The 21,929-nt window shown below is 48.0% G+C and overlaps 1 protein-coding gene across 1 annotated transcript in view; it reads right to left on the reverse strand.

The window, feature by feature from the left end:
* The window catches only part of LOC130475255 (SPARC-related modular calcium-binding protein 1-like), a 45,581-nt gene extending 26,940 nt beyond the window's left edge, over positions 1-18,641 (reverse strand). Inside the window, exon 1 of the mRNA XM_056847001.1 lies at positions 18,527-18,641. Within this exon, the coding sequence (XP_056702979.1) occupies positions 18,527-18,598 (72 nt within the window). The 5' untranslated portion in view covers positions 18,599-18,641. The remainder of the gene's footprint in view (positions 1-18,526) is intronic.
* Between the last annotated feature and the right edge of the window lie 3,288 nt (positions 18,642-21,929).

Here is a 21,929-nt window from a genome sequence, read left to right on the forward strand (position 1 = left end):
TCTTCAGCCTCATGGAGGGAATTTTCTCACAAAAAAACAGCACCCAAGCTTGCAAGCTGCACCTCTTCCAGGGTGGCCAACTCCACCCCGGGAGACTCCTAGAGATATGGGGGAGGTGCCTGTAGAATCTGAAGAGGGATTTCACCTGGAATCTATGGTATACCATCGAGTTCGCCCTCTGAAGCGTCCATCTGCTCCAGGGGAACTGATCTCTGTAGTCTGGAAATCAGTTGTAATTCAAGGAGACCTCCCGGGCCTTATATGGAGGTTAGCGACCCTAACCCCTTCCCACATATATGGAGTAGTACACTCATGCCATGGAAGTTTGTTGGGTGACCTCGGGGATCAGTCACACTCTCTCAGCCTAACCTTCCTCACAGGGTTGTTGTGAGGATAAAACGGAGCAGAGGAGAACAATGTAAGCTGTTTTGGTTCCCCCTTGGGGAAAAAGAAGTTGGTTTTTATACCCCACTTTTCTCTACCTTTAAGGAGTCTCAAACCGGTTTACAATTGCCTTCCTTCCTCTCCCCACAACAGACACCTTGTGAGGCAGGTGGAGCTGAGAGACTTCGGCGAGAACTGTGACTAGCCCAAGGTCACCCAGCTGGCTTCATGTGGAGGAGTGGGGAATCAAACCTAGTTCTCCAGATTAGAGTCCAGTGCTCTTGACCTCTACACTACACTGGTTCTCAAGGCAGGGTGCAAATGAAATAAACAAACAAATAAATAGATGAATAGATTAATAAATAAATATGGCCCTGAAAAATCCTGGCCACTTCATTCTGCAGCCTGTATAAGCAAGCCCTCAGTTGCTATTGTGGTCTCTGCAGCCATCTTGATCCACAACAGAAAGGCAGGGTATAAATATTTCAGCAAATAAAGAAAAAATATTAAAATGAGCAGCCTTCAAAACTGGCATTCGGATAAGTAACAGTATTGGTTCTGTCTCTAAGACACGGCTAATCTGCAGCTCACAAACCCCATCCTGCAGTTATGTTTTGTTTGTGTGTGTGTGGGGGGGGGGGTTGTGTGTGTTTTTTGTATTATTTGCTGGTGGTTGGTGTTGTTATAATGATGTTGTTATTTCGTGTTTCCTTCTTTAAATAATTTTTTTAAAAAACCCATCCCTTTGGGTTACTTTGCTCTTCGCCCTGTTTCTTCACAGGCTCAGACGTCACATGCAAGTCAGCCTGGGACTGAGCCGGCCCGGCCCCCCCCTCACCTCTCTTTTTCGGTCCTCCCTCACCCCAATTGGTACATCAACATGCCGATGTCATTGCGGCACTGCCTTAAAAACAGAGCAATGCCGCCGCTGGCGAGACGGACAGTCCCCAGGCTTGTAAAAAACGAAATTAGATTTCAAAAACAATATTTTTCACACTAACAGGAGCGAGAGGATCTAAATGAGTCCCCTTACGGAGGTGTTAATTTGTCTCCCGTGTTGGATAGTATGACAGAATGTTGGACAGAGTCCTGAACACACACAAACACGCAAGGACATGCACTGAACATGACCAAATTCTGCAGACAGCAAAAGACTAGAACCGGTGGGGATTTCTCTCCCCATCGCTCATCTGTACCTTTCCAGAAGAAGCATAGCCAAGGTATCCTGCCTTGCACAATTCTGCTGTGTTACCTGTCATAGACCAGGAAACTTTCTCCATTTATGTTCCAAGCTAAATGGGCCCACTTCCTTCAACCCGTAAAGACAAGGCAGAGATCTGGCAGCAGGGGGTTTTGTGTTTTCTTTCTTTGTTTAGCAACACACTCTTGAGTTTTGCCTTGGGAATTCAGTAACAGCATTAGCAATTGATTTTGAGGTTATTTAGTACCAATAATTTTTATAGCACATTTCAAACATTAACAAAGGAAAGGATGAATGAGCTCGGTATGTTTAGCCTGGAGAGGAGTCGACGGAGGTGATATGATAACCATCTTCAAGTACTTCTCTATAAGATGGTGCTGAGTTGTTTTCTGTTGCCCCAGAAGGTCGGACCAAAACCAGTCTGTTGAAACTGAATCAAAAGAATCAACAGTTAAGAGCGGTTCCTCAGCAGAACGGGCTTCCTCAGGAGGAGAAAAACCTTCTTTGGAGGTTTTTAAGCAGAGGCCAGATGGCCATCAGACAGCTAAGCTGATTCTGTGAACTTTGGCAGATCATGAGAGGAAGGGCAGGAAGGGATGGAGCCAGTGCTCAGCTCTCGTGGCCCTTTCTTATATGCCCAGGATAATGCTGGTCGGTCACCACTTTAGGGTCAGGAAGCAATTTTCCTCCAGGCCAGATTGGCCAGGGATCCTGGAGGGGGTTTTTTTGGTCATCTTCTGAGTGTGGACTAGGAGGTTACTGTGTGTGTGTGTGTGTGTGTGTGTGGAAAGGCAGTTGTGAATTTCCTGCATTGTGCAGGGATTGTACTAGATTATTACATATTAGCTGGTCTCCCCTTCCCCTCTCCCCCTTCCCATCCTCTTCCCTTTCCCTTTCCCTTCCTCTTTTCCTTTTCTTCCTTTTCCCTTTTTGTTTTCTTTCCCCTCTCCTTTTTAGTTTTCTGCCTCCTTCCCACAGAAGCAACAGGACTACTTCTAGCTGATGGCCTCCCGCTGTCCTTTCTGGCCCGTCACCATGTGGGAACGTTTTCCCTTTCAGATGAGTTAGGGCACCATATGCCTATAGGGTATTAACCTATTAAGCTTAGATTCGGTTTATTGTTTTAATTTTATATTTTAACTTTATGATTTTATTTGTATATTTTACCTTTATATTATATGTGCGTGTATTATATGTTGTTAGCCACCCTGAGCCTAGCTTTGCCGGGAAAGGGTGGGGTATAAAGCAAACCAAATAAATAAATCAATAGATTCTCCTGCAGATTCTTCCAACCCTATGTTTCTATGATTCCACGACAGTCTGAATAGTCCTTAACTAGAAAAATTAGTCTTTATGTCACTTATTTATTTAGGGTATTTATATGCCCTGCCTTTCTCCCAACACAGTTAGGAACCAAGATTTGCATTTCTGGGAATTATGAACATGAGAACACCCATCTTGAATTGGACCAATTGTTCATTGACTTCAGCATCCTGTTCTGCAAGGTGGCTAATCAGATGCCCCAGAAGGACTACAATTAGGGCACAAGAGTTCAAATCCTTCCCCGTTGTATCCACCACGAGCTGCACTACCTCTGAACATGGAGATGACTCTTTTTGATGGGTCTCCTCTCCTTCATGAATTTGTCCGCTCCCCTTTTAAAGCCACCAAAACAAATAGCTATCACTGCATCCTTTGGCAACTGAATTCCACAAAGTGATTTCCCAGAGGCTACAAGTTGATTCCAGAAGTGAGACTCAAACATTTTCATCGGTGACCTCCCCATCATCTGCCACTGGCAAATGCTGCTAATGCAAGATGGAAAGTGGGGAAAGAACTGTACAAAAACAGATGCAACCAGCTCCGACTTTTTGTTCTGTTTACAGCTGCGGACAATAATAAAGCTGAGCTGAGAAGACATGATGAAAACAACCCAGATTTCAATTCAATCCAGTTGTTCAAAACTCTTGAGTAGACCGTGCCGCTAGACCTCACAGCTCAGTCATTGAGCATAATGCATTACTCTGCTCAGACCCCCTTATTCACTTGCACACTCTCCGGAATCTATAATCGCCAGGCCTCGACTATGGAGTGCAAAATTACTCCCGTTGCACTTAGTAACCTTGACCACTCTAAGCACATCTGAGGTGAAGAGGAAGGCAGGGTTGCCATCTCTGGGTTCAGAAAAACCTGGGAGTTTCACTGTGGAACCTGGGAGGGTGAGGTTTAGGGAGGGGAGAGACCTCAGTAGGTAGGAGTGCCACCCGTTGTTACAACTGATCTCCAGCCGATAGAGATCAGTTCCCCTGGGGAAAATGGTCGCTTGGCAATTGGATTCTATGGCATTGAAGTCTTTCTGCTCTCCAAACCCCACCATCCTCAGACTCCACCCCCAAAATCTCCTGGTATTTCCCAATCCGGAGCTGGCAACCCTATCAGTAGAGTATAATGCCATACAGTCCACTTTGCAAAGCAGCCATTTTCTCCAGGAGAATGCATGTTTTAAATAAATAGATAATAAATAAACAAATAAACAAGCAATCTATGTAGTCTGGAGATCAGCTGTCATTCCGGGAGATCTCCAGAACCCACTTGGAGGTTAGTAACCCTAAAGGTCTACCATACTAGAGGGGCCAGTGTTCTGGAGGTCAAAGCCACCTCCCCCCACATGTTACAAACCATTGAAGTAGTGAGCTGTGACTCACAAAAGCTCAGACCCTGCCGCCAGAAATTTGGTTAGTCTTCAAGGGGCTACTGGACTCTTGCTCTTTTCTACTGCTACAGATTAACGCGGCTATCCATCAAGTGATCTATGTTAGAAACCAATCACTGTTGCCTTCTGGGGTGCAATCCCACCCAAGGGTTAAACCCCAAGTAAAATTTCCACTATTTGGGAAACACATTCATTTACTCTACACAACAGCCAGCCTTCTAAAAACTTCGAAAAGTGTTTGTTCTTTTAGTGAAACACAGTCTAGAAAGGCAGAAATTCAAAATCCAGTTTCCACAGGTGAACTGACATGCCCTGCAGCGCATGGCACATTTGCATTCGAACACATGCGACAGCTAGAGGCCTCAGCTTCTCACTTGGAAATTTGATTCCCAGAAGTCCCAGGGGAAGAAGCAGAACCCTGAAGGATGGCAATTCTAGCACCTCATCTTAAAAATGTTTTAATAAGGCATCTCCAAAAGGCATCGGTTGGTATATCAAGGGCAGGTAGCAGCAACTAGGGGGTGCCCTTGGCAAACAGGGCCCCCGAATCTCGGCACCCCGGCCTGCCCTGCCGGGTCCTGCCGAGGCACACACAAACCTTTCAGCTGTCAGCCGGCGTAATTTGTTAGTGCCTCCAGCAAGCAAGGCAAAGAGGCTTTGCTCGGACCCAACTTTCTTGCCAGATTCAAAGCCTCCTTGTAGGACACTCTCCCTCGCTTCCCCCGCAGACGACAAAAGCCCTTGGTTAGCTGGCGAGTGTAGCTCGGCGGCTTATGAAGGGGGCCTTAGTTGAACGAGGGGAAAGACGGGGGAACACAGCCAAGACACATCAGTCTTTTAAAAATAAAATAAATGTAAAAAAAAAATACAACCCTCTGCCACCCGATGTTGGTAAAAACACACTCATTGCAATAACGGAGGGATGGAGTTATTCATTAGGAGCAGAACCACAAATAAAGTAAATCCAAACACACCTGCGGGACACAAAAGACCATCTAGTCTGTCAGCCCAAAAACAAAATGCGACCTTCTTTTTTTGCGGGGGGGGGGGAATGGGAAACAAGTTTGAGTCCTGGAATCGCAGCCCCTCTTTCTAGAGAGGTGGGAGCAGGCTGTTAATTCTTCCATGATGCAAGAAATTCACTCTGCAGATGTTCAGAGGCTCTTTTATCCAGAGATGACTCTAGAAAATTAGTTTGGGGAAGTGAAAGTGTGGCATTTTTAGGGAAGAAAGGATTTGACTATGCACATTAAACACAAGGGGTTGGATCTTTTGGATCCATCCTGCTAATGGTGGTTCCACTGTTGGTAGAATGGATCAGCAGAATCCAACCCATCCATCATAGAAAAGAGATCAATAATATTTTATTTTTAATAACAATGTATTTACTTTCTTAATAAAGTTGAATTCTGAATTCATCAACTGTGACAATGAGCAGATACACATACACATGAACACCTGAAGCTGCTTTATACTGAATCAGACCCTCAGTCCATCAAAGTCAGTCTTGTCTACTCAGACCGACAGGGGCTCTCCAGAGTCTCAGGCAGAGGTCTTTCACATCACCTACTTGCCTAGTCCCTTTAACTGGAGATGCCAGGGACTGAACCTGGGACCTTCTTAGTGCCAAGCAGTTGCTCTACCACTGAGCCATGGCCCCTCCTAGATCTTTCGCTGCCCACAACTTAATCATGGTTTAATTGCCACTGAGAGACCCTCTCTTTCATGAATGCATCTGATCCTGTTTTAAAGCCAACTAAACTAGCAGCTGCCCCTACTACCAGTTGCAATTAATTCCACAAGCTAATTGCTCTTTGACAGACCTCTCCGTAAATTTGTCTACTCTCATTTTAAAGCCATCACATGTAGCAGCGGTAACCCCAATCCTGTGGCAGTGAATTCCATAAGCTAACAATGTGTTGGTTGCAGTAGCATTTCCTGGCAGCTCTGAGCACAAAAAATACCTGTGTCCAGGGCAAACCCATAAAGATGGGAGAGCAGAAGCAAGCACGCTGGTCCTGCCTTCTTGGACACCAACAAGAGGAACAGTGCCCATAAACTACAAGCATGGGCTCCATCCTTGCGACTGGGAATGTTAGCAAGGTGATCTTCAAAGGCCTATACGGTTTAGGGACCAACATACCCAAAGGAGCGCCTAATCCCTTAAGAATCTGCCTGACCTAGGGCTACAAGGTCCGTCCTGGCCTCTGGCAGGGGATGGGGGGTAGGGTTGCCAGATCCAGGTTGGGAAACTCCTGGAGATTTCGGGATGGAGCCTGGGGAGGGCAGGGACCTCAGTGGGGTACAATGCCGTAAAGTCCACCCTCCAAAGCAGCCATTTTCTCCAGGAGATCTTTGTAGTCTGGACATGAGCTGTAATTCCAGGGAAACCCCAGGTACCCCCTGGAGGTTGGCATCCTTAGTATGACCACTACAGTCATCTTCAGAGGCCCTCTTTTGGTTGCCCTGCCATCTCAGATTAGGCGGCTGGCAAACCAGGATAGGGCCTTCTAGGTCGTGGCACCAAAGCTCTTGAAATATCTCCCCAGGGTACGACTGCCAAGAGGGGGAGACTGGGAGGGGGGCAAAATTCAGGGGGCCCAAGTGAGTGGCCCGGGGCCCTGAAGCCAGCGTCATGCTGCATCCAACCCAATAACTTCCCAATTATTTTCCTTTTGATTAAGTTCTGCCTGTAGCCACTAGGGACACGGGGAAGTCTGAGCACAGTAAAAGGCATGCGGACTATCCGCTCTTTCCGCAGGACTGCAGCAAAACGGTACCCAGTGTGTTGCAGCGAGAGAAAACCACCTTCCCTTCGCTTTCCCCTAATTTATTTCCTTCTTTTCTCATTCATTTCTCTCTACACCTAATTTTTCCACGTTCCTTCCATTTATTTTCAAGTCTAGGTCTCAACCTCATCCTTACCCTGCTTGGCAACAGAATGTACTTAGTAGTATAGTAGCAAACAGCAGCATAGCAGCAAACCTTTGTTAATATTACCAACAGAAGCAGGGAAGGTAACATTTTCCCGTGATCTAACAAAGTAGCAAAAAGATGTTTTCCGCCTCCTCCACCCTTTACATGTCTGGCAAGGGAACTCTGTTTTAGCGGTTATACGTGTTCAGGCACTGGGTTATCATCATTATTATTGTGTTGGTGGAAGACGTAATAGCCCTTAGGAAAAGCTACTTTGCTATATGGCAAATTACATAATCTGTTTAATGTCCTTAAAATTAGATTTATAACAAATGTCATACCCAGTCTTTCTCCCCAATGGGGACCCAAAGCTACATTGTAGTCCTGTCCCCCATTTTATCCTCACAATAACTCTGTGAGCAAGTCTGGCAGTCTACTATGGCAGATTGGGGACTTGAGTATTAGAGACATATGATAGCTTGCTTGTAAACTCTCTTATTACATGTTGCCTATCCTGAAGATAACCTGGTTCGGGGTGTTCTAATTCCCTTCATTTTGGGCAGTGCAACTTCCACCATCATTCTGGGGCTGGTGGCCTGTTTTCAAACACAGAGACGCTTCATTTCCAATGCAAATAGCATGGGGGGGGGGTGTCTCACCTGGGCCAGGATATTCCCATGCCTTTCCATTTTGGCCCTGCAACTCCCACAATCATCCTAAAGCTGGTGGCTAATTGAGTCTCCTAGCTTTATTCTCGCCCTGACCTGGATGGCCCAGGCTAGCCTGATCTCATCAGATCTCAGAAGCTAAGCAGGGTCAGCCCTGGTTAGTATTTGGATGGGAGACCACCAAGGAATACCAGGATTGCCGTGCAGAGGAAGGCACTGGCAAACCACCTCTGTTAGTCTGTTGCCATGAAAACCCCAAAAAGGGGTCGTCATAAGTCAGCTGCGACTTGATGGCACTTTACACACACAGCTTTATTCTCTGATGGGTTATGCCACTGTCATAAATGGACAGATGGATTGTCAGACCAATTCTTTTATGACTATAGATTCATGGTGAGAGCCAGCATGGTGTAGAGGTTAAGAGCAGGAGACTCTAATCTGAAGAGCCGGGTTCGATTCCTAATTCTCTCAGCCCAGGTAGAGGCAGGCAATGGCAAACCACCTCTGAACATCTTTAGCCTGGAAAACCCTACGAGGTCACCCTAAGTCAGCCGGCAAAATCACACACATAAATTCATGGCAACAGCAAACAAAGTGATTTGTTTTGTTATATTTGGTTTGGATCAAGGTCCCCAGTTGAAATCTTTGTCCGGAGGCCCATAGTGGCTCTCGGCAGCCTTGCCTCATGGAGATTCAACCATCCCCTTCTGTTGCCGTTTTCTGCCAGCGAGCAAATGCATGCAAGCGAGCAAAGAAGGGGTGGGGAAATGAAGTCTGTTATGAGCAGGGGGTTTGAGCTGTGTGCTCATTTACTCTCCTCTTCTACGAGCATTGTTCTGGACATGGATATATGGTGTGCATACAAAGGATTGCATCTGTCCTGACTCAGCGGCAGATCAATTTCTTTGGGTGACAGCAACTACTTGTGTTATGGGAGAAGAAGTTCCCTCTCTCTAACTTCCCCACCAAATCATGCAGAATTTTGTGAATTTCTGACACACACACACACACATATATCCTGCCTTTAGCTGACCAGTAAAGCACAGTTTATCCTAACAAAGTGTATGACCTTGTAAACACGAATAGGGTCTGGAGGCTTTGTTATGGCCCTATTAAATCTTAATTGCATGCACTTTCGTTAGTCCCTAAACCTATTGCATTTGCAAAGGAGTTAAAGCACTAACTCCAAAAGAGGGGGGGGGGGAAGCCGACCTGATTTTTAAGTAATACCCATCACCTACATCACCTTAGGAGTCACATTCCCTGTTCCCTTTCTGTCTCAAGAAGGGAATGGCTCCTATGGCCACCTGCAGTTTTTGTACCTGCTTTAGAAGAAGAAGGAGAGTTTGTTTTTATATGCCGACTTTCTCTACCTTTTAAGGAGAATCAAACCGGCTTACAATCGCCTTCCCTCCCCCCCTCACAACAGACACTTTGTGAGGTAGGTGGGGCTGAGAGAGTTCAGAGAGAACTGTGACTGGTCCTAGGTCACCCAGCAGGGTTTATGTGTAGGAGCGGGGAATCAAACGCTGTTCACCAGATTAACCATTCCTAACCACTACCAAAATGTTCCATAATCCAACGAATTAATTCCATCCATGTTGCAGACATCAGTCTTTACTAATTTCTGCAGTTGCCACATCAAGGAGTATAAAAACTCCTACAATGCCCATTTTACAGACAGGAGAGGCGGAGGCTAAAAAACAAAGGAAGAATTTGGCCAAGGCATCTTTGGTCATTCCGTGGCTGCTCTGAGATTTAAATCCAAGTGGAAAGTTATACAAAGCTCGAGGCCGCCTCTCTTTAACCTCTGGATCTTATTGCTTCGATCCTCCAACCAGCTCCCACTCACATTTGAATTTGGGACTTGACCATTATGTGGCCCTACCCAGACAGCAGGAATCTTAAGTCTTTCATATGCATTCAGAGAATTGTGACAGTTTTCCCCATTAGGTTAGTGCCATGAAGGGAGAAGCTGCTCCTGCTAAAATTCCCTTCTCACCATTCTCAAGTTACTTTTAACTCTGCTCTAGTCAACCTCGCTGCTACTTTGTGGATTTAGGGCTGAGATTTTCCAGAAGAGAAATAACCCAAAATATAAACTTCTCAGGTGTTTCAAATACACCAGAATTCCCCTTCACCCTTCTGCAATCAGAGTTGATTAAAAAAGAGAAAAAAAAGAATGAAAGGAAAATAACTTTGAAAGGAGAGCTTCTTTCATGAGGGAATCCAGCACCTCAGCCAAAGAAGCTTTAATAAATAAATAAACCCAATCAATTAATTAAATATGAACCAGCCACCCTAACCAAAGGCAGCCAAAAAGCAAAAACCAAGGCAGAGGTGTAAGGACATGTCCAATGGAGGGTTGGTTCGCATTCAAGTTCCCCTCATCATCCATGGAAAGAGAATAGGCCTAAGGGTTGCACACCTGTGTCAATCTGGAGCGGGAGAGGAGAGGCAGAGCGGGACCGTGCGTGAGAAAAAACAGACACACACAGTGTTGCTTGCTGGCAGAAAAAGGCAATCAGTACTGCGTCAGACTGCTCCTGCCTCCACCTCGGTGCTTACAGTACAATCCTCAAGAGAGTTATTCCAGTCTAGGCCCATTCATTTCAATGGGCTTAGACTGGAGTAACTCTCCTTAGGTTTGTACTGTTAAAATGTTAGCTAACACTCCATGATGCTGTGGCACCTCAGCTAATGGCTAGGATGGACTTACAAAGAAATTAGTCTTGAACCAAGAGGAAAGGCAGGGTATAAATATTTTAATAAATATCAAAAAAAAAGGTAGCTTTTAGCATATGTGTAGAGAGAGATATAGATTAGATCAGGGGTCCCCCAATGTGGTGCCCATAGGCTCCATGGCATTTTATCCCACAGAAGTCCTGGTATTTCCCAAACCGGACGTGGCAACCCTATAGATATAACAGCATTTAAAACATACAATAAAACCTTTACAAGCCCAATTTAACAAATATGGCACCCTATCTCAATGACCAGCTCCTAGGAAATGTCCAGTAAGTACTGAAAGGCTTGACACCCCCCCTTCCACCCCTTAACTCATTCTTAGCTGCTCTTAGTATTCGGTGCCTCTTGTGGCATGCTCAGTCCTCATCAGGTCATTGGGAGTTTTTCTCTTCTGGTGAATTTTCTGAGTCCTATTTCTCTGTCTATGTGAGACCACCCCTGACTGTGTAGAGGCCCCTGCCTTCTCTGTGGGTGGTCCCCCTGGGCAGTTTTCATCATCGGCGCAGGCTGCAAGTCCATTTACTGTTGGATACCGTGATTTTATGTAGATTTTTGGTTCACTGAATCCTTGATGATTCTCACCCTACTCCTCCAACTTCATGAGAAGGGAGATGCTTCCACAGCCACCTCGTAAAGGGGCCGGCTCCATCAGCGTAGCCTGCCGTTACGGTCTACAAAAGTTAACAGGCCCCCAGGAAGAGTTCCTCACCCGTCTGTCCCTGTCTGCCAACTTGCAGCCTAATCAGAACCAACTTCCTTGACTTTAGCAAAAGCGTCCTTGGCTGGATCATCACCTGAAGATTTGTAGTGACCTTGGGTGACTAGATGAGAAACTATCTGCAATCCAACTTTATTTCCACACCAGGAAAACATCACCGTGCCCATTTCAGCCTGCCCGGCTGCTGTAAAAGGCACAGGAACCGAGCCAGAAAACAAATTCACAGCCTAGGGGGAACTCTTTTTTTAAAGTAAAGGATTATGATATTCTGCAGGAAGGAAAACAGAGTAAAAGAAAACTCGTTCTCCCTGTCCAGTAACAGTAGAACTCATGGGCACCTAAGTAATTAAGTCAATTCAGGATAGAAAAAAGGAAATACTTCTTCGGGTGATCTCCAGGTGACAGAGGTCAGCTCATTTGGAGAAAATGGCTGCTTTGGAAGGTGGACTCGATGGCATTATACCCCACTGAAGTCCCTCCCCTCCCTAAACCCCACCCTCATCAGGCTGAACCCCCAAAATCTCCAAGTACTTCCCAACCCGGAGCTGGCAACCCTAGCTCCAGAAAGGTCGGCCTTCGGCCCAAAGAAAGCCAATGCTTCCGTTCCAGACTCATTTGATTGTCAAAGCTTAGCCCCCAAACCATTCCCCTGCTTTTGCACTCCAAAACAGGCAAAGCAATATAATAAACAAAAGGCTGAGCAGGGACAGAGGGCCTTGCCTTTATTTCTGGAAATGGCAGTGTTACAGGGAAGCACAGAGTACTTGCTGGGGGAAGGTAACCACCCTCTTGCCACTTTTACCCCGCCCCCCCCATACTTGTGTGTGTGTGGTTAAGAGCTGTGGTTTGGAGTGGTGAAGTCTGATCTGGAGAAGTGGGTTTGATTCCCCACTCCTCCACAAGAGCGGCAGAGGCTAATCTGGTGAACTGGATTTGTTTCCCCAGTTCTACACACAAAGCCAGCTGGGTGACCATGGGCAAGTTACAGCTCTCTTAAAGCTCTCTCAGCCTCACCTACCTCACAGGGTGTCTGTTGTGGGGAAGGGAAGGTGATTGTAAGCTGGTTTGAGTCTCCCTTAAGTGGTAGAGAAAGTCGGCATATAAAAACCAACTCTTCTTCTTAAGTGCCATCAAGTCACTTCTGACATATGACAACCCTCTGAATTCATGATCTCCAAAACATCCAGCCTTGCTCAGGTCTTGCAAACTGAGGGCCGTGGTTTCCTTGATTGAGTCGATCCATCTCATGTTGTGTCTTCCTCTTTTCCTGCTAGGAAAAGTGGAAGGCAGCATGACTGTCTTTTCCAGTGATGCTTGTCTTCTCATAATGTGACCAAAGTACAATAGGCCATTTTAGCTTCGAGTGAGCGTTCTGGTTTGATTTGATTTAAAACCTATTTGTCGTTTTGGTGGTCCATGGGTAGGGTTGCCAGCTCTGAGTTGGGAAATACCTGGAGATTCTGGGGGTGGAGCCTGAGGAGGGTGGGGTTTGGGGAGGGACTTCAATGCCATAGAGTCCAGTTGCCAAACCGGCCATTTTCTCTGGGTGAAATGATCTCTATCCGCTGGAGATAGTCAAGGGATAAGAGGACAAGTCCTCTTATGGATTGAGAGCTGGCTGAAAAATAGGAAGCAGAGAGTAGGAATCAATGGTCAGTTCTCATAATGGCGGGATGTGAGCACAGGGATCTGTGTTGGGACCGGTGCTTTTCAATCTGTTCATCAATGACCTGGAGTTGGGGTTAAACAGTGAAGTAGCCAAGTTTGCAGATGACACCAAATTATTTAGGGTGGTTAAAACAAAATCGGACTGTGAAGAGCTCCAAAAGAATCTCTACAAACTGGAGGAATGGGCATTTAAATGGCAAATGAGATTCAATGTGCGCAAGTGTAAAGTGGGGCAAAAAATCTCAACTTTACATATACATTGATGGGATCTGTGCTGGCAGTGAAAGACCCAGAAAGGGATCTTGGGGTGGTAGTGGATCGCTCGATGAAGATGTCAACCCAGTGTGCAGCTGCTGTGAAAAAGGCAAATTCCATGCTGGCCATAATTAGACGAGGAATAGAAAATAAAACTCCTGATTTCATACTGCCCTTGTTCAAATCTATGGTGAGACCACACTTGGAATACAGTTCTGGTCACCACACCTAAAAAAAGGATATTACAGAGCTTGAGAAGGTGCAGAAAAGAGCAACCAAAATGATTAGGGGACTAGAGCAACTATCCTATGTAGAGCGGTTAAGACGCTTAGGGCTGTTTAGCTTGGAAAGAAGGCGGCTAAGGGGAGACATGACAGAGGTCTATAAAATTATGCATGGTTTGGAGAGAGTGGACAGGGAGAAGTTTTTCTCCCTCTCCCATAATACTAGAACACGGGATCATCTGCTAAAGCTGGAGGGTGAGAGATTCAAAACAGATAAAAGTATTTTTTCACACAATGCATAGTTAAATTGTGGAACTCCCTGCCCCAGGATGTGGTGATGGCTGTCAGCTTGGAGGGCTTTTAAGAGGGGAGTGGACATATTCATGGAGGAAAGGGGTATTCATAGCTATTAGTTAGAATGGATACTAGTCATGCTGCATACCTATTCTCTCTAGTATCAGAGGAGCATGCCTATTATTTTGGGTGCGGTGGAACATAGGCAGGATGGTGATGCAGTCGTCTTGTTTGTTGCTTTCTAGAGGAACAACTTTCTAGTTGGCCACTGCATGAACAGACTGCTGGACTTGATGGGCCTTGGTCTGATCCAGCAGGGCCTTTATGTTCTTATGAGATCAGTTGTAATAGTAGATCTTCAGCTAGTATCTGGAGGTTGGCAACCCTATCCGTGGGTATTGGTAAAACGTCCAACATCCCATTACAAAGAAATCAACTTTCTTCCTGTCAGCTTTCTTCATTGTCCAACTTTTCTACCCATACACAGTAATAGGGAATACTATGACATGAATTATCTTGATCTTGGTCACACATCCTTACACTTAAGGATCTTTTCTAGCTCCTTCATTGCTGCCTTTTCCAGTCTCAACCTCCTTCTGATTTCTTGGCCGCAGTATCCCTTTCTATTGATGATGGAGCCAAGGAACAGCAAATCTTGAACAATTTAAATTTCTTCATCAACCTTACAGTAGTCATTCCCCCTAACCCTGCATAAATAGTTAAGGTTGCCAACTGAGCAGAAAATATGTTCTAACGTGCCCTCCGCCTCATTCCTGTGCCTCTGCGGAAATTAGCCTGTGAAGCTTTTCCATGGCTTCACATCAAGGAGTCCCAACCAGCCACCTGGCTGAAGCTAAGCAGGGCAGGGGTGGCCAGGGCCTGAGTGGGAAACTTCTTAGGACCCCCACCACCACCACCACAAGGGAAGAAAGGGAGAATATAAATATAATAATAGCTCCAACAAGCAAGCAGCAGCTAAAAAGCACAGCTACATTGGCTGGTTGAAAAGATGGCAACCCTTTTACCACCAGCCTGACACTCTGGAAAACAAACAACTGCCATTTCACCTCACATCTCTGTCTCCCTGCCAGGGAAAGCTTCACCCCCATAATATCCGCACATCAGGATGGCATTAACAGTGACTGGTTTTGCATTTTTCTGTTTTCAAGAGGTGGCAATCCCATTCAGAACAGGGAAAAAGAAAGTCTCTGGTTATAGAATAGAATTTTTTTTTATATCTTGCCCTCCCCCAGCAGGACCGGGCTTAGGGTGGCTAACACCATAGATATACATACACAATAATACAAAAATTTAAAAGACGGTTAAAACAATGCTAAATCAATAACATTATGCAAACCACAATCTCCATACCGACCACCTGAGAACAGAGAGAGCCGGAGAGTTCCAGACCGGCTTGAACCCAGGCCTTTCCATTTTACGGACTAAACGCCAAGGGTCATCCATGTGCAGCTCCTATGTGGCAGACGCTCACTCGCACCTGGGCCACCCCGGCAAGAGGCTGACCCAAAAGGTCAGCATCGGAGGGGTGATTCCCGTTAGACCCGCGATGCCTGCCAGGCCCTGACATTCTATCCCCTTCCCATCTGCCACGTCCCAGAGAAGCACTCTGTGGTATTGATCCGGCCTCCCCTTGGCTGGGCTCCCAGTGGACTAATACCAACCTTTTTAAAGTCCCCAGAAAAGGGGTGACATCAGCCAATGGGCCTCAGCCGGCCAGGCCAGGTTAAATTTAGCTCCACAAGGCGACAGAGGGGGGACTAAATATGGATGTTGGTTGTTCCCAGATTGGCAGACCCCTGCCATAGTTTGAAGCATGCAAAAGCCCCCCTGTGGGCTAGCAGGGACAAACATTTGCCCTGAACGCTTGGGCCCTGGGGGGATGGCTCGTGGATCTCAAACCAAAATCAGAATAACAGACAGCTATGGAAGCCCCACTGTGGCCCTAACAACAGTAGTAGAGGGGAGGGAACCCTCTGAACGGACCCCTGGTGGGCCATTTGGGGCCTTGCAAATACCCCAGAGAATTACTCTTTGGGAAGGCCCAGGCTACCCCAATCTTGTCAGTTATCGGAAGCTAAGCACCCAGCTGGCTGGGGGTAAAGGGAAGATGACTGGGGAAGGCACTGGCAAACCACCCCGTAAACAATGTCTGCCTAGAAAACGTCGGGATGTGACATCACCCTATGGGTCAGGAATGACCCGGTGCTTGCACAGGGGACCTTTACCTTACCTTTAAGCAGGGTTATCCCTGGTTAGTACTTGGATGGGAGACCACCAAGGAAGTCCAGGGTCACTATATGGAGGCAGGCAATGGGAAATAGGGTTGCCAGCCTCCAGGTATTAGCTGGAGATCTCCTGCTATTACAACTGATCTCCAGCCGATAGAGATCTGTTCCCCAGGATAAAATGGCTGCTTTGGCAATTGGACTCTATGGCATTGAAGTCCCTCCCCTCTCCAAACCCTCCCCTCTTCAGGCTCCACCCCCAAAACATCCAGGTATTTCCCAACCCGGAGCTGGCAACCCTAATAGTAAACCCCCTCTGTTGGTCTCTTGCCTTGAAAACCCTACCAGCATTGTCATAAGTCACTGGCGACTTGACGGCACTCTCCACCACCGTCCTTCTTTGGACCTGTGTCATCTTAGAGGATATGCGGGGGGGGGGAGCTCCTAAAGAATGCTCTTGGCAGGCTTCACCCAAGATCCAAACCACAGGGCCCAAGCCGTACAGCTGCACAGGTTTTGTATCACACAACACAGCATGAATCTGGGAGGCAATGCCAGAAACCTCCGAGACCACCAGCAGCTGGGAAAGAGCCCCCTGTGGAGCATCCTCTTGCTAGTCTGTGCTGCCCCAAGCAGCCACTTTGGTAGCTTGGCCAGAGAGCTGACCCTTGCAAGAGATCAGCTGCTCCGCAAGGGGAGATGAGTAAGAGATCAGCTGCTCCGCAAAGGGGAGATGAGCAACTCCAGCTTTGCAAGGGGTCAGGACGGAACTTGGCAGGCAGAGCAGACAAGAGGGAGGCTTAACAAACAGAATGTTTGATGTCACCATGGGCTGACGCTGACCGAGAGCTTCAAAGGCCACCATGCTCCCAGTTTTCCAACACCTGTAAATATGTAAACGGGGCTTGTTGATTTTATTTGTGGCATACCTTCAAGGGGGTGGGCCCAAAGAAATACGGAGAAGAATTATAGCTGTCCTGAAGGCAAATCTTTTGTAATAGGTTAAGGGGCTTGGCTGTGGCCACAGCTGAAAGTTGATGGCAGAGAAAAGGGTTGCATTCTAAAACGTTCTGCTTAAGAATAATGAGCAGCAGTTTCAGCACTAAGCAAGAAGAACCCAAAACAGCCTGTCAGTCAAAATCCTCTTTGCAAGCCCTGCTCTCTGTGCCCCCCCCCCCTGCAGAAGTGTAGACAACCACAGCCAGGGCTTTTTCTGTGGTGGCAGCTTGCCTTTAGAATACCCTTTCCCCCGAGGCACCAGGCAACAGCCTTCCTTTTAACCCAGGCTGGGGTTTTTTCCCCCCATATTTCCCACCTGTTTTCAGGGTCCACTTCTAGTCTGGAGGTGTAATTTTAAGGTGAACAATATTGTTTTTTGCTGGCTCGTATCTAACGGTTTGCTTTATTATCAACAATTCTTGTATCAAAGCACTTATGGTGTTATTTTACTGCATTTAAGTTTCCCATCCGGTCTCCAGAAAGGCAGCATATTGATTTTCTAAGCAAATTAAAAGGGAGAGCAGACTCCCTGACCCTCAGTACTTTCATCTATGCAAAAAGCCTGAATCTTCACCTGGTGGATTTCTGACTGTCCCAAAAGTGATCAAGGTGTAAGAGCGCCCCCCCACCCCAAAAGGCTGGGAAAGGAAATCAGTAATAGAACACTTTGCAAAACTCATCAGAAGATCTGAAAAGGGCCATTCATTCATTCTTTGGGTGTCTTGCGGTCTGGGAACGATGTGGGATTCGTTGCCAAACCTCAGCTCTCCCGCTCAGAAGTGGGTAGTGAAGTTCTTGCCGACAGAACCAAGCCAAACAGAGGGTGTTTCGTGCCTGCGAAGTCAGGTTTCCCCCCTGTTTGGAATAACCACCACAGTTGCAAACCTAAACTACCTTCCAGATCCCAAAAAAAAAGAGAAGCGGAATTTACAAATCGAGCTTGGCATCGCATCTCCAGCAAGAAGAGACCTCAGCTCCTGCAGAATGCACACATCTGGAATTTCAAAGTTCAAATCAATAAATAAGCCACGGCTCTTTTGTTTGCTCGGGGGCGTCAATGACTTTCCCAGCACCTGCACCGTTCGCAGTCGCTGCCCCCCCCCGCCCCACTTGAAAGCGCGGCCGTTGCGACCCTCGGGGGAGAGGAGGCTTCAGGCTGCAGCGAGCGCGGTGCGGCGGGGGCGCCCAGCCCGGCCCTCCCCTCCCCAGCCACGGGCTGCCAGGCCCAGCTGCGCTCCACCGGGGGGGGGGGACATTGCCAAAAAGCGCGCGCGCACAGACGCCCCGGGCGGTTCAGGTGCATCGCAGCCCCGACGCTGCCAAGGTCAGGGGGAGACCTCCACGGGGAAGGGGCGAGCCCCCCGCCCAACGTCACCCCGGATCTCATTTCTCTTCGCGGGGTCCCGATCTGCGGAGGGGGGGGGACAGTCCGGCGCAGAGATCTGGCGCGAGTCCCTCGGCCCCCCTCCAGCGCCGCCGCGCCCCCTCTTACCGGCGAGGTGTCCCACCGCAAAGGGGCTGCCAGTTGGGGGAGCGCCAGCAGCAGCCACAGCAAGGCGGGCATGGCGCGCCTCGGCCTCCCGGGCACGGCAGGGCGAGGTCCCGAGCAGAGGGGCCCACTGGCCACCCCCGGCGCGCATGGAGCCTTATAAAGCCGGCCCGGCCGCCCCCCTGCTCGCCGTGTCGTTGCTCTTTCCCCCCGACGGCGGTCCAACCCACGTGGAGCAACAACAGCTGGGGGAGCCACGCCCCCCGGGAGGCCAAGCCCCGCCCTTCTCCCGCTCCTCCCCAAATTAAAGTGCAAACACCCACCTGGCGGCGGCAGCAGCAGCAGTGAAAGAACGGCCGCTGCTCGTGCGCAGAGGGTCTTGCATACGTAGCTCGGCGCCCCCCCCTCCAAAGTTTGGGGAAAGAGCCTCCCGCTAGAGCCCCATCCACGTTTTTGCACCCCCCAGCCTTGGACTGTATGCAAAACTCGGATAGAGTGCCTCTGAGCACGTGCAGAAACCCCGCCCACCTCATTTCACGCGTGCAGCGGAACTGTAAGAGCTGGGAAACCAACTCCAGTTGGTAGCAAAATTCCTTGCAGCTACAGAATCGGCTAGATCGAATCAAGCCTGATCTGTCCCTAGTAGCTAAAATGACCCAACTGAGTCTGTCATGCTTTGGTCACATTATGAGAAGACCAGCGTCGCTGGGAAAGACGATATTGCTAGCAAAAGTTGAAGGTGGCGGAAAAAGAGGAAGACCTAAGTTGAGATCGATCACAATCGTGTTAGTCTGTCAGTAGCAGTAGAGAAGAGCAAGAGTCCAGCCAGCAGCACCTATGACGAGATGGGTTGACTCAATGAAGGAAGCCGCAGCCCTCCCTTTCTTTGCAAGACCTGGGCAAGGCTGTTAATGACAGGACGATTTGGAGGACATTGATTCACAGGCTGGCCATGAGTCAGAAGTGACTTTATGGCACTTAACACACAGGGCCTGGTCCTTTGCTTGCTTCACCGGCCTTCTCTTCGCAGGGAATTTTTTAAAACATAAGTGAAGCGCTCCAAATCGTGGTGCCCCCTGTGCAGTGGAAAGGGGTGCAGCCCATTGTATCCCTCCAGACCTCTGCATGGAGGCTCTCCCTGGCATGATGCACAGACCAGATGCCTGCTCCCGATAAGCCTGTTTGTCTGTCCTACAGGAGGAACATGAAGATAGTCAGTCACCAGCTAAAGCCCCGGGGAGCAGCCTTCGTTTAGTGATTTACTTCCTTCCTGCTCTGGTTTCCACGTCTCCATTTTATTCTCACATTAGCCCTGTGAGGTGGGTATGGCTGAAAGTATGTTACTGACCCAAGGTCACTAAGCAGTATTTATTATTTATTTATTATTTACATTTATATCCCGCCCTCATTCCCAACAAGCCAGGCTCAGGGTGGCTCACAACGCAATATAAAACATCTATATTAAAACATACCTTAAAATTCATACAACATATTTTAAAAGACAAGATGGCAGTAGAGTTGCCAACCTCCAGGTGGTGGGTGGAGATCTCCTGGTATTACAACTGATCTCCAGCCAATAGTGATCAGTTCACCTGGATAAAAAGGTTGCTTTGGCCATTGGATTCTATGGCATTGAAGTCCCTCCCCAAACCCCACCCTCCTCAGGCTCCACCCCAAAAATTCCCGTCGGTAGCAAAGAGGGACCTGCCAACCCTACCCAGCAGGCTTCAATGGCGGGATTCCAACCCGGGTCTCTCAGCTCCTAGTCTGACACTGTATCCCAGGGGTGTCGAACTCAATTGTTACGAGGGCCAGATATGACATATATGTCACTTGGCCAGGCCATGCCAGCCCAGATTGAGAGTGTGTGTGGGTGGGGAGGCTGCCTCGGCTGGTTTCTGGGCCAGATGAGAGGTCTCAAGGGGCCGGATCCCGCCCTTGGGCCTTATGTTGGACACCCCTGCTGTAACCACTACACCGCGCTGGCTCTCAACCAAAGAAGATGCAGGGGCAAAGGTGGTAGCCAACACTGCAGGCCTGATAGGGCACCTACTGAAAAGTGGGGGGGGGGGAGAAGCAGGAAGTCTGGATGCCCAGGTCCATAAGGATATCAGAAGAGCCCTGCTGGATCGGACCAGTGAGGGTCCATCTTGCCCGGCATCCTTTCTCACTTGGTGGCCAACCCATTACTGGGGAGGGCCAATAAACAGGAAACAGAAGCCAAGCCTTTCCTGATGCTGCCTCCTGGCGCTGGTCTCCAGGGGTTTACTGCCTCTGATTCTGAAGGCTCCCTTTACAGTTGCCCTGGCTAATAGCCACGGATGGCCCTCTCCTCCTTGAATTCATTGAATCCCGTTTTAAAACTATGCTTGTGGCCAACACTACCTCCACTGGCAGTGAATTCCGTATTTCAATAATTCGTTGAGTAAAGAAGTACTTCTTTCCGTCCTTGCAAAGGGACCGTGAAACAGTGCTCCTTTGTATTTCCAAGGAGAAACTCCCTCAGGAGTAACCTTTTGAAGAAGGAAGAAGAGTTGGTTTTTATACCCCGATTTTCTCTACTGAAAGGAGTCTCAAACCGGCTTACAATCTCCTTCCCTTCCCCTCCCCTCCTCACAACAAACATCTTGTGAGGTAGGTGGGGCTGAGAGAGTCCAGAGAGAACTGTGACTAGCCCAAGGTCACCAGCAGGCTTCATGCGGAGGAGTGGGGAAACAAACCTGGTTCATCAGATTAGTGTTCGCCACTCATATGGAGGAATGGGGAATCAAACCGGTTCTCCAGATTAGAGTCCACCACTCCTAACCAGTACACCACACTAGCTTTCTAAGTCCTGTGGGTGAAGTTGCTCTGGCCAAATTCTCCTCTTCAGCTTAAAGTTACAGGATAGTGGTGTCTTTGGTCATTTATGCATGGTTGCTTTAACCTCCTTTATTCCTCGTTTCAGCCAGGATCAAAGTAACCTGGGTTGGGGGAAACTGTATGCATTGGCTGGAATGATCAGGGACTAAACTGTGTGCTAATGGAGGCATGAATACAGAAAAGCAGTCTCCCAAGTTCAAATCAAGTCCCACCCCTTTAAATGCTGCTCTGTAATTGGCTGACTTTGCAGTGCTCACCCTGAGAGAAGATTTCTTTCCCCCCAGACCCAACTGCCGCATAAAAAAGCATGTTAAGAACAACAGACGGAACAATCTGAAAGAAGGGGGGTGGAGAAATCCAAGCTTCGTTTTAAAAAAGCCTTTATTTTGCTCAGAAAGAGCTCCGAGGAAGCAGAAAGCACTTGAATCCCTGCCTCTTTACACACTGCTTCGTGATTGGCTGTGAGAGAAGCCAATCTTCTGTGCTTCCCCTGTTTGGCTATCTGCATGCTGCCTTGAAGAGGGGTTTTGAAAAGGGTGGGGCG

This window comes from Euleptes europaea, chromosome 3 (assembly GCF_029931775.1).
Source record: "Euleptes europaea isolate rEulEur1 chromosome 3, rEulEur1.hap1, whole genome shotgun sequence".
In the NCBI taxonomy this organism is placed as follows: Eukaryota; Metazoa; Chordata; class Lepidosauria; order Squamata; family Sphaerodactylidae; genus Euleptes; species Euleptes europaea.